At 42.6% G+C, this 12,725-nt stretch overlaps 3 protein-coding genes across 4 annotated transcripts in view; 2 read left to right on the top strand and 1 right to left on the bottom strand.

Annotated features, from left to right (window-relative positions):
- The first annotated feature begins 831 nt into the window (after window positions 1–831).
- On the top strand, window positions 832–3,695 carry LOC105933102 (claudin-4). Its single transcript, XM_012872486.3, has 2 exons — window positions 832–2,028; window positions 3,014–3,695. The coding sequence occupies exon 1, from the start codon at window positions 1,367–1,369 to the stop codon at window positions 2,024–2,026; it is 660 nt and encodes a 219-aa protein (XP_012727940.2). The 5' UTR covers window positions 832–1,366; the 3' UTR covers window positions 2,027–2,028; window positions 3,014–3,695.
- A 1,011-nt stretch (window positions 3,696–4,706) lies between these two features.
- On the bottom strand, window positions 4,707–8,624 carry sbds (SBDS ribosome maturation factor). Its single transcript, XM_012872467.3, has 5 exons — window positions 8,375–8,624; window positions 8,075–8,204; window positions 7,785–7,985; window positions 5,232–5,396; window positions 4,707–5,157 (listed from the first exon to the last, which is right to left on the bottom strand). Exons 1-5 carry the CDS (start codon window positions 8,500–8,502, stop codon window positions 5,032–5,034), a joined length of 750 nt encoding a protein of 249 aa, XP_012727921.2. The 5' UTR covers window positions 8,503–8,624; the 3' UTR covers window positions 4,707–5,031.
- A 2,944-nt stretch (window positions 8,625–11,568) lies between these two features.
- Window positions 11,569–12,725, top strand: part of tyw1 (tRNA-yW synthesizing protein 1 homolog (S. cerevisiae)) — a 66,762-nt gene continuing 65,605 nt past the window's right edge. For both annotated transcript variants that reach the window (XM_036149865.1, XM_036149864.1), the window contains exons 1-3: window positions 11,569–11,689; window positions 11,869–11,996; window positions 12,100–12,231. In XM_036149865.1, coding sequence (XP_036005758.1) covers window positions 11,614–11,689; window positions 11,869–11,996; window positions 12,100–12,231 — 336 coding nt within the window. In that variant the 5' untranslated portion in view covers window positions 11,569–11,613. The remainder of the gene's footprint in view (window positions 11,690–11,868; window positions 11,997–12,099; window positions 12,232–12,725) is intronic.

Genomic DNA, 12,725 nt, shown 5'->3' with positions numbered 1-12,725 from the left:
TGGTGCCACAGCAAACCCGCCAGGACTCACAGACTGTGTAACATCAGATTGTGGGTCCTTAAGTTCACTAGATGTATATTAAACACTTGGTGCATGCACATTCAATAAGTTATCTTTTATTTCTGAAGTGTAATATACTTAAAAAAAAAACGTGTAAGGGCATCAATCAGGACCCTTTCTGTCTCTTTCCTTGGTTTCCTTGGTAGCAGACAGAAGGTCCTGCTTTCTATTCGCGGCCTGGGGTCTTTCTGCATGGAGGTTTGCATGTTTTCTCTGTGCATGCCTGGGTTCTCTCCGGGTACTCCAGTCAAAAGCGTGACTGCTAGGTTGATTGGTCTCTCCAAATTGCCCTTAGGTGTGAATGTGTGAGCGTCCTCTGTGATGGATGGACGACCAGACTTTGCTAATGACCCACTGCGTATTTGAGTTTGACGAATCTGATCTAGATTTTTCCTGCATTGCTTCTTTCTTCCATCCAGGATGGTCTCCTCCTATCCCCTGTTGACTAAGATCAGAGCAACAGGATGACACTGCCAACCATGTCTGACGGTAGAAATATGACCTGGGAAAACCTCTGGTTCTCCTTTTCATGCTGCAGACAGCAAACTCATCGCTTAACCAGTTTAATCAGATCGGACGTTATCGCTCACTGCTGGAAGTCGTTCCCTTCATGTTTGGACAAGTCTCACATTGTACATGTTTCTGTTTTCCCTCTTTTAAACGGTAGTTTTATCGCTAATTGTATTGTTCTGGTGACAGAAATAAAAAACGTTTGTGCCTGGTTTGGTTTATTGTCTTGGCGTCTGTTTGCAGAGCCAAGGGACTAACAGATGAATGATCCACTCTGCAGCGGGAATGACTCGGATACCATCACAAGTCTGAACTTGTGACTGACAAAGAGTCCACCGTCGCTGCTCAGAGCTGCCAAACCCGCAGCTGAACACGCATCCCGGCCGAATCAAACAGGTTTCCTCCCAGAAACAAGGCCCGGTGGCTGAAACGTCAGCGAGGACAGAGCAAGCTTTGTCTTCGCCCCTCCACACACACAGAGCGGGGGATAAATGGATTGTTTTGAAACCATGGCAGGGAAAACAGAGGGATTTCCCTCCTCCGCCCAGCTGCAGCCAGCTCTGTGCCTTCTTTTTGGAGAATGCCAAAGAACTGGTTCCCTCCTCTCTGAACAGACATGCAGAACAGACACACAAACCAAACAGTGTTTGTGCTTCACATGTGAGCGTTAGAATAACACCCCGCCCCGTCCCGTCCCGGCCCCGTCCCACCGCGCTCTCCTGCCAGCTGTCTCCGGTTTGGCAGCCCGGCAGCAGAGAGGAGGAGGAGGAGGAGGAGGACGAGGCAGGCCGGAGTCATGAAGAGGCAGCTGGAGCTCGCCGCCCTCGGTGTCGCCGCCACAGGATGGCTGGCTGCCATCCTGACACGCTGCCTGGCCGTGTGGACGGTGAGCGGCACCCTGAACAACACCACAGCCAGCCTGCCTGCCTACTGGGACGGGGTGTGGCTGGAATGGGACCACTGGGATCTGGCCCACGACGGCAGCCTGCACTGCTCCTTCTACCGCTCCCTCATGTCTCTCTCCGGAAGTTTCCGCACGTGGAGGGCCCTCGTCTCGGCAGCCATCGGGGCGGGAGGTTTGGCGGCAGTGACCGGAGGGGTGGGCCTGGTGTGGTTCCCGGCGCGGGGCCAGATCAAGGTGTTCTCCGGGAGTTTCTTCGTCGTGGCGGGGATCCTGCTGCTGGTTCCCACGGCCTGGACGTGCCACCACACCAGCCAGCCGCTGCACAGCACCGTGCCCCTGAGGAGAGACTGGGGGCCCGCTCTCTACCTCGGATGGATCTCCTTTGCCCTGATGCTGGTCGGAGGGGTGTTCTTAACCACCAGGTGCCCGACCGCCGGGGAGCAGCCTGCCAGGAGCAGGAGCTCAGAGGCGGAGGCCGGCGACCCGCTGAGCACCATCAACAGGACTGCGTTCACTAACAGCCAGTACAAACGCAGATCTGAGCCCATCTGAGGGTAATGTTTAACAGACTGTGTGCACATGGACTGCAGAGCCAATGAGAAGTCAGACGACTGCACATAGATGATCGGTTTAGTTAAATGTGTGGATGCAGGTCTTAGAAATCAATGTTAGAAGTGCCTTTAATGAGCAGAGCAACATGGGCTGTATTAATAGGGCTGTTTGTTTTTTTTTGCTGTGATTTATTCCACTTTAACAAACTGTATGTTCTGATGTTACTTTCTAATATGCTCAAAACACTGCTGTAACAAAGCTGCACAAGCTGACCGCACTGAACCAGAGGCGATGATGAGGAAGGCCGAAAAACAGACTAAAGAGCGATTATCTGATAATACGTCTGATCTGGCCGCTCAGAATTTCATTTTTTCCTCAACACAAAATGGCGACAAAGAAAAAAATTTGTTTCACATATTTACCGTATTTTATCTCAAACGGTAATGTTTGGCTGTCCCTCTTTGTACTGAGTCAAATTCATACAGAAGCTCAAAAGTGCTTCTCTATGATACGTTTGCATAGTTTTGCACAAAAAGAGAAAAAGAGAATTACCCTTTGACCAAATAGGTTCTGCATTTATAGATAAATTTACATATTTACCTGCAGGCTACTGAAGGAATTAGTAATACAACAGAATTAAACAGAAATGTCCTTTATTGTCCCTCAGTTGAGAAAAAAAGTAATAAGCAGAAACGTGACAGGAAAAGGGAAGCATGCATATAAACCTGAAAAAGCAATAGAAACAAAAACAAAGAGATCGTCGTACATTAAGGTCAGATTTACAGCAAGAACAAAACTGTAGAGTTATGAAATATAGCAGACTCGGGTTCTAGGAAATCATACAAACGGGGGTCTTTTTTAGTGCCAATATAACAGATGACTAGCTTAGAATTGTGCAAATAATAGTAGGGATGTTTACAATGTCTGTCGTAGCGTACAGCTGCTGGGAGGAAGGATCTGCGATCACGCTCCTATGTCCACCCACAGGATGCTGATGTTGCAGGAGCCCTGCAGGTCTGCAGCAGTTTCAGAGACGCTGTCCAACAGAGACGTTTTCCAGTCCTGTCTCCCACCATGCATACCGGGTCGGCCCATCCCAGGACAGAGATGGACTTCTGCAGAGCTTAGCTGCTGTTCCAACTAACTTCACCGCGGGTGTCCAAAGTGTGGGCCCCAGGCCCCCCAACTGCAATTTAAGAGGGATTTGGCCCCCCAGCACAGATGGAGACTTTATTTTTAATCAGGGCAAAATTATTACAGACATGTTAAAATCTTCTTTCAGTAAAGGTTTAGGTACAACATAAAGACATCGTCTTTTAAATAATCTTTAATTTCACAGTAAACAGGACCGCATCCACTAACTTGTTGCTAAAATAGCAGACTTTGGTGCATCCAGATCTGCTTTTAATTACTTTATTAAAACTGGTTAATTACAGCAAACATTTTCCCAGATCCTGCTCTTATTGCTGAGAATAAACACATTTTAAATTATTTTACAATCGAGCCCAAAAGAATCTGCAAACTGAACGACCGCGTTTTAATACGGTAGATGTCCAAAAGCTGTTAATGGATCTAAAATAATTACGTCAGACCACTTTGTTTCATTAGAATATTGCACATTCATATTTTGTGAAGCATGTAAGAAAACAACAATAAACTAATTATTTTAGCTTCTAGTAAGTTCGATTTTTTTGTCCTTGAGAACTAACTTTAGCCCATGTCACAAAAAGTTTGGACACCCGTGAGCGACACCGTCTGAAAGGATGTGAGGAGGAAGAGCTCCGTGTCCTCAGCAGGTGGAGTCTGCTCTGACGCTGCAGTCCAGGTTATCACGCTGGGATTTCTATTCATTTTATTTTTTATTGTTTCTTTAAAAGAGAAAGAAAAACACAAGCTTAATGTGTTCCAAACATAAACTGGACTTTAAAGACTTTGATTAGGAAATCTGCAAATATGTCGATGGAAAACCAAAAACCACTCTTATCATTTAGGGTTAGTAAATCCACTTTATTTGTTTATTTTGTTAATTTAACAGTGAAAGCCAAAGAAGGCTGAGATATTAAAACTGGACTCTCTTTTTCTCCTGTTTTCTGCATATCTAATTTTAAACTTTAGATTTAAAACGGATTGTTTACTACTAAAATCATCATGTCTGGATTTTTTTCCCATGGGTGGTTTAGCTTTGTGTGTTAAAAAATGCAAATAAAAACCTCTTTTCAATTCTTTTACTTTGAATCGTTTTCTTACTGAACACTAAATATAAAGAATAAATGCATTGTAGTCACCATCAATATTCCCCACTTTGCTTTGACCATAAATTGGAGCCAATTTCAATTAGCAATTTTCTGGCTTAGATACCAACTAATCGATCCCATACTTGAAAGCCATGTTTTCCTGTCTTTCCCCTTTTGAAGAGCTAAAAGAAACGGGCCTCTGTGTCACATTTATATACCTCAGGGAAACAGAATAGCTTCTGTTATATTTGTTAGCGGGATGGTTAAGTTATTGTTCAGCAGATTAGATTCATCTAAATGTTTGGAAGAACGATTGTACTTCTGCTAAAAAATAAAAAACATATTTCCACCAGGAGGGCCAACAACAGCGATAACCTTCTAGCTTTTCTGCTCGTTCTCTTTATTCTATACCCGTTAAAAATCAGTTCACACAGAAGACACTCGACTTCACGTTCAGAGCGGTTTTAATTGGTGCGGTTCAATATATCTCTGTGGGTCTATGGATACAGGGAAGCAAAGGGGAACCATAAAACAAGTCAAGGATGTCCACACCAGGACAGAAAAATAATAAATATAGTTATTTAGGTCAGAGCTAATTACTGACCTTTGATTTTTACATTTAAATGCTTTAGCATGTCGTCAGCACTTAAGGTTAGAGTTACTTGTTAAACACAGCTGCTGTGCTGAAATAAGGCCAATTAGCTAAAGAGTCAGTGTTCAGGAGTCTAAGGCGTCATCTCCCGGTGAAGTGCTGATCAGCCGAGCGAGCGCCTATAGCGTCTCGTCTCCTTCCTCCACATCCTTCAGGCTGAGAACCTCCAGAGTGCCTCGGCCTTTGGTCTCACAGTTGATCAGCTCGTCGATCTCCCTGTAGCAGCCGGGATCCACCAGACACACCTGGGAGGGAAGAAGACGCCGAGTTTAGACGCCCTGAACGGTGGCTCCTGGCTGAGCTGCAGCAGGAAACCCACCATCTCCAGCTCTTCGTCGAACTCTTCGCTCTCCACCACCTGCAGGAGGGGTTTGAGCTTCTCCTTCAGCCTCTTGGCCTCCTTGGCCGGCACCACCAGCCGCAGCCTCATGTGGGCTCTCTGGATCTCCATGGTCTCCTTCAGCTGCCGGATCACCTCCAGAGCCTGCGGGGGAGCAGACGGACACAGCATGGATGAGGCTCCAGCCTTTGCACCAACGCCGGGCGGTTTCATTCAGACGTGCTGAAGCAGATTTCAACAGGATTCAGTCTAATTTAATTCGCCTACATCCTGCTGATGTTTGATTTTACTTTTATTTCAGGGTTTGTTCTGTTAAATATGCGCTCAGTTCAACACAGGACAGGTTTAGATGAAGCAATGAGTCAGATACGAGGCAAAAAACAAGGAACTTAAAAAGCAGGGCTGGATGATAATTAAATAACGACATACATTGATAGTTAAAAAACAAGTCAATAAAAAGTTCAATAGAATAACAGTTTTGCATTCTAGCCATGCAGGTTAATATTACAGTCATTACTTCCTCCCAACCAATCACAACGCAGACCCAGGAATGCTCCGTCACCAAGCTCCGCCCCCTTCAAAGGGTTCAGAGAGCACACGTTCTTTTTCTGTTTTTAAAAACTTGCAGCTTTGGTAAAACGTTTGTTGAATAAAGGGTTGAGTTTGAACTCAGTGTTTATGTCTGGATCTAAAAATAGGTTGCTAAGCAACAGCATAAAATGGTCAGGGTTGCACTTAAAATATATGTTCTTTAATTTGTTCATAATTATCGCTATCGATCAATATGATTTCTATTTTATCGATATGTTTTTTCCCCCACTATATCGTCCAGCTCAATTAAAAAGTTAACTGTAATCATGATTTAGTACAAAAGCAGCACCATTAAGGTGTTATCTCTACAAGGAGCAGAGGTATATTTATTAAAAATTCATACTCAAAGAAATATGTTACAGGGTTGGGATAATAGATGTAAATGTTGGAGGGAATCTCAGAGCATGAAGTATAAAATTTAAAGTCTGATCTCAGGCTCAGTCTTGGTACAGCTCAGCATCACCATCATCGTAAAGCCTATTTCCACTTCCTTCCTGGAGTCACCAGGAGGTTTTGTTTAGAGATGCACCGACCCAAGTTTTTCAGATCCAATCCGCTATGATAACAGGGCCGAGCATATCGGCTGATACCCGATGGTACCGCTGAACGAAGGAACCGTATACCTGCCATGTTTGCCGTGTTGGATTGACTTTATCACCACTCCTGGTAGGGTTGTCAAAAGTATCGATACTCACACGCTGTATCCGGATACAAGGATAATTTGCCATGGTATCGATATTAAATATTTTAGCACAGGAGGCAAAAGGAGGAGGAAAACATCTCAAAGACGGACACATTAGAAATTAAAGCTCCTGTTCATAATTTAATACATTAAATGTGTTACTAATGCTGTGGCTATGATGCTTCTCAGCCTGTGTTATATTTGGGTTATTTATTTACTTGCACACCTATTTAACTAGCATCTGTGATTCTGTTGAGAAAGCATGTTCTATGTTGAGAATTTCATTTTTCATGCCTTTAATTATTCGCCTTTTTCTTTATCCCCATGGTATTAAAATGGTATAGAGTATCAAATACTTTCTGGGTATCGATATAAATAAATTTTAGTATCGTGACAAAGCTAACCCCTCGTTGCAGTCGGACTCGTGGGCGTATAAAGTTTCAAATGTTTCCAGACGGCGGCGTCATGACGTCTCCGCCGGCGTTGCTAAACACAGAATTGAAGCGACCAGATCGCTGTAGCTGTTTGGCTGTGTGCATCGGCGGCGCCAGAACTTTTTCATTGCTATATGACAGGCAGGAGTTGCTGTCTTAACGAGAAATTCCTCATCCTGCAAGTTCACCTCTTCACCGACCTACGATAAACTCCCTTCCATGATATCGCGAGATGTGTCTAAGGCAAAAAAAATAAAAATAAAATACACAAATTAATTAATGACTGTGTTGAGCAATCTTTATATTTGAAATCAAAATTAACCCGTTACTGAATTACTACGGTGTATTTTGGGTTTCCATAAGAAAAATATTGGGGTTGCTACAGCCGCCCATGTGTAAGTAAGATATTAATAAAAAAATGATTGGATAGGAATTATTGATCCCATCCAGCTGACGAGTCTGCACTGCAAAAACGGAACTAAAAATAACTAAAATGTTCTTAAAACAAATGTATTTATCCTTGATTTGAGCAGGTAAATAAGATGCTTTGCCAATGGAATAATATTTTTTGCACTTAAAACAGGAGCAACTCATCTCCATCGTCTTATTTCAAGTGCATTATATCTAATTATCTTATTTTAGGGGTAAAAATACTCATTCTATTGGCAGATAATCTGATTTACCTGCTCAAATCAAGGACAAACGCACTAATTTCAAGAAATCTTTACTTAATTTTGGTTCTGTTTTTGCAGTGTGTATCAGTGCAGATGTCCGGCCCAGGTTTCAGTTCTCTGGTTTCAAATCTCTGGTTTGGCGGCCGCTGACCTGCTGCTTGGTGCTCCTGTTGGGCTTCACCGAGTAGTGGATGTCCTTCATGGCTCGCTCGATCAGGCCGACGGTGTAAGGCCTCTTGGTGTTCGGATTCACGCATTTCTCCGCCACGATGGAGGCGATGTCTCTGAACATGCTCTCCAGCTGGCTCTGCCTCTCCCTGTCGGACACCTGGAGCTCCCCTTTGGCCAAGATCTGTCCCGGACAGGAAGCACAACAATGCAGCAAAGCCTCGTTGCCAGGGCCTTTAAACACAAGATGTCCCGTTTTTTCTGTTTCTGTACCAGCTTGCAGATCTCCGTCTGGTCGTCTGTGCCGAAAGCTTTCACCAGATCGTCCTTCTTCGCCGTCTGACCTTTGGAAACATTGACAAAAACAGAGTGCGTCTGCAGCACCTCGTCCACGTCCTTCTCCCTGGAAGAAAACAGCAAATTAACCGTTTTTTTAAATTATTATTTATTACATTAAAGCTCAGCCGAAAACAACAGAAATAATATAATTTATCTTTCTCCTGCTTTCAACACATGTAAGGAATTTTACGCGAGTGAAAGCACGCATGTTTTTGAAGTTTGAAAACGACTCACGCTCCGGATCTCCAGCTCAAGACTTTATTTTTGTAGCAGGCGATCTCGAAGCGCTTCCCTCCCTTCTTCATGCGGACCACAGCTACGTTGGTCAGACGGATCTGGTTCGTCGGGGTAAAAATCGACATGTTTCTGCTCAACGAGACACAAAACGTGCCTCCGGGTCGCTACTGCTGCGAATGTAAACTGCTGCGGCCGACGGTGCGTCAACAATGCGGATCCGACGAGAAACGTTGGGTTCGGAAAAGCAGTTCCGTAACTTCTCTTCTTCTTCGTTGTGATGTTTAATGGCGGTTGGTAAACAACTTGAATGTGCATTACCGCCACCTACTGGTACGGAATGTGAAACAAAATAGCCGCATTTTATTTACTTGCTATACTGTTTTACTCTGATAATAATTTTATACTCGATATTTATCTAATAATTTAACTACTATTTTTTGCACATATCAGAATTTGCACATAACCTTATATTTTCATCAGTCCGATTGCATCATTTTTAAATGTTAAATCGTCAGCTGCTATGATTAGTTATTCAGTACTTGAGTAGCCTTCTTACTGGATACATTTTTTCTCTTACTTTAGTAATTTCTTTGTTGACTACTTTTACTTGAGTGAGAATATGTTGAAGTAGTGCTACTATTACTTGAGTAAAATTTCTGGCTGCTCAACCCACCTCTGCTTAATCTTTCCAATAGTTTCTCTTCTGTTTTTGCTTCCTGTTCTCGTCTCTTCCACTCTCTTTTGAATCCTATAATACCATGTTCCTTTGTTATCTTCATATCATTCTTCCTGCCACTTTTCCTCCAATCTTTCTTTAGTTGTACTTTTTGCTTCTGATTTGCTTGTCGTTACTGCTAGATTGATCAGTCCTGTTGTTGCCTATGTCCCCTCTTACTTTGTTAGAAATCCACGACAACATGAATAAAACCTTAATAAATAAATTTATTAATGAATGAATAAACAATGTTATCTTTCTCTACTGACTTACTGTGCTGGCATTTACTTTTGATGAGTTTTACCGGAAATTGTTGCTTTTACTTTGGCATTAACATTGAAAATATGCATTTATGTACACTTTAGTAAACAAAATTAAACTGATTATTGCACACTTAAAGTGGAAAAAAATAAGAATTTTTTATGACGTTTGTGCGCAATCCGTGTAAACCTGCTATGATTTTCTTTCTGATGACCCCTGTGAGCGTAAAAGGAACTGCAAAAACAATGGCATTGACAGGAAGGTCGCGGCTATTTTAGTAAAAATACATTTAAATGAGGAGACCTTCATCTAACATCAACCAGTTTTCTGAAATTTAAACCTTAATCCCCGAGCAGAAAAAAAATAAAACTGCCTCCTGCCTCCTCGTCGTTATTTAAAAAAAAAAAAAAAAGTGTATGTATTACTGCTGCCCTCCAGTGGCCGGTAGAAGAATTGCATCTTGCAGTTGTCAAAGTTGGGTCAGGTATAAACTGTTAAAAATTTATGTTTAGGCTTTTAAAAAATAATTGTGACTATTTAAAATTGGGCTAGAAATCCTCAAAAAGACAAGTATTTTAAACGTCCTTCTCAAACGTACCGCTATGTTGATACTAAACTATTAAAAACCTATCATGAACACCAATCGCATTCAAATGACATACAATGTGAGATGATGTAAGCACATTTAAATAAAATATTCCAAAGATGCATGATGATACATTTTTATCAAGGGTTCATATGAAATTGCTACATTACTTACCACCATTGCTTCATTCTACACTAGAGTGTTGCCGATTCTACAAACCATCCAGTGGTTAAAGAAAAAACATGAGCTATTTTGTTTGAATATTTTACAGCTGAACGTCATAGTCGAAGATGGAATGACATTTTAAACAATACATGTGAAGCATTGACATTTATATTACAATTTAGATTTCAATGCTATTTATCGAATTCCCAGTGGTGCAGTAGGTGGCACGTCGTCTTGCAGCAACAATCATCCGTTCTGGGTGGCAAATCCCAGCTTGGGGGTCGTTCTGCATAGGGTTTGTATGTTCTCCGTGTGCATGTGTGGGTTCTCTCTGGGCATTCCAGCTCCCTCCCACAGTCCTATGCATGGATATTTGTCCCGTGCGTCTGTTGACCTGTGATGGACAGGCATCAGGTAGCCACCCGTCACTGTCCTGGGTCGTTAGAAGCTTCTGCTTGGTATGAGTGGAGGACTTGGTCACCTGAATGATGATGAGAAAGTTCATGTAATCTCTCTGGAACGTGTTGGAGGGCCGAGCTGTAAACACTGTGGTGTTTGGAAGCTCAAACCTCCCCATCTGCTTAGTGATGACTTCTTTCAGTCTTCTTCCAAACCATCTGTCCTCTCTGTCCAAAATCTGGACTTCACTGTCATCAAAAGAGTGTCCTTTGTTCTTGAGATGCAGGTGGACTGCTGAATCTTCCCCAGAGCTGCTGGCCCTCCTGTGCTGCTCCATGTGTTTATGTAGCTTCTGTTTAGTTTCTCCAGTGTAGGAGTCTGAGCAGTCCTCGCTGCATTGGACCGCAGACACAACGCGGCTCAGCGGTGGTTTGGCTGCTCTGTCTTTGGGATGACCCAGTATCTGTCTGAAGCTGTCCTTAGTGGTATTTTGGACGTTGAGAAAATTCTCTTGAGTTTCTCAGGACCTCCTGACACATATGTAATGACATATGTATCATTGGTTCCAATGAGACTACTAACTGTTTCCTGTATGTTCACTTGACTCGACCATCAAATGGCTCCACGAGCTCAGCAAATAGACAATAAAACATAACAAAACATAACAAAGCTTGTGTACAAAGTAGGCGTCTCCAGTGCATTGTGGTTAAAACGTCTACATCATTTCCTTATTCAGTTAATCTGCTCACAGTAGGTAGAGAAGCCATAAAAGCCACTCAAGTAAGAGTAGCAATACTTCTTAGCAATAATATTGCTCAAGTAAATCTATCTGTCTGTCTGTCTGTCTGTCTGTCTGTCTGTCTGTCTGTATATATATATATATATATATATATATATATATATATATATATATATATATATATATATATACATATATATATACATATATATACATATATATATATATATATATAACTTTTTGACCCACATTCCTCGCCGGCTGGTGGCGGTAGTGCACCGCATCGCTTTTTGACGATAAACCGAACTAGACAAAAAACTCCACCTCCCACAATTCCTTGCAGCACACCAACATGGCAGCGTAGTGCTTGAATGTTTTCAACAATGTTAGCTTGGTTTACAGTTGTTTTCCTTTTCTCGGGCTCCTTGTCCGCCTCGGACAGTAAAGGTGAGTTTATTTCCGGTTTGGCTACAACCGGAAACCTGCTGAATGCCTTCACGTTTCAGCAGAGCCGCGCTGCTTTATCGCTGCTGTGAATAATTCAGGGCTGCTGTCTTGTGACGTCGGGCTGCTTTTAGTGTTTTTGGTGAATAACACTAAGACTGGGTCGTGTTTTCTCCACGCAGCCCCACGGGATGCTCACAGCCCCACTGAGAAGCACCTGCTGTGGATCTGGCAGAGCAGAGTCTACATCTATTCTGCTGCTGCTCTGCTGCTGGGGTTCTGCTTTTTCCTGCAGGTTGCACGAAGGAAGGTGAGTTTGGCCTCGCTTCTGGCAAAGTGACAGCGGCCTAACCTTCAGCAGCACACAGCACTGTGTTGTTCTTCACTGCCCGTCCTGCTTGTTGCCTCTCCAGATCAACCATGCAGAGGATTCTGGTTCAAAGGAACCCAAAGCTGCCAGGAACCACAAGAGCTCAGAGAAAGAAGCCGGTGTTCATGTTTCAGGGGTTAAGATCTTTTATGGCTCCCAAACTGGAACCGCCAAGGTACACACATCTATCCTGGAGATTAGGGCTGCACAATTAATCGCATTTGCAATATAATCGCAATTAAAAAAAAACTATTTCCAAATCACAGAGGTCTGCAATTTGTGGCTATGTAACAATTAATCAGACGCGTCCTTTAGGTGTCAGTAAAATGTTTAAAGTGGGTTTGCTCCACATGGAAGGGAAGACAGTTACAGCAGTGAGATAATCTAATTTTATTGTTTTAGAGTTTATATAATCATACTGTTTTACCAGAAACTTTCAGGAATCTTACCACAGCATTAAGTTCTGGTTAATCAGTTTATAACATAGACTTGCTTGTTGGTTGCACTTTATGTTCAACAAGGATTGATGTCCAAATCAATTAAAAGCTGTTATCTTTAGTAATATTCTGATTAATAAAAACATTAAAAGTTCTTGTTTTAAATAGTCCTTGTTTACAAACATTTTTCATCTAGAGGCCATTTATGTTGCTTGTGGTTAATGCAGAGAAA

This window comes from Fundulus heteroclitus, chromosome 18, assembly GCF_011125445.2.
Source record: "Fundulus heteroclitus isolate FHET01 chromosome 18, MU-UCD_Fhet_4.1, whole genome shotgun sequence".
Lineage (NCBI taxonomy): Eukaryota > Metazoa > Chordata > Actinopteri > Cyprinodontiformes > Fundulidae > Fundulus > Fundulus heteroclitus.
The sequence above is the reverse complement of the archived record's forward strand: the minus strand, read 5'-3'. Positions and strand labels throughout refer to the sequence as shown.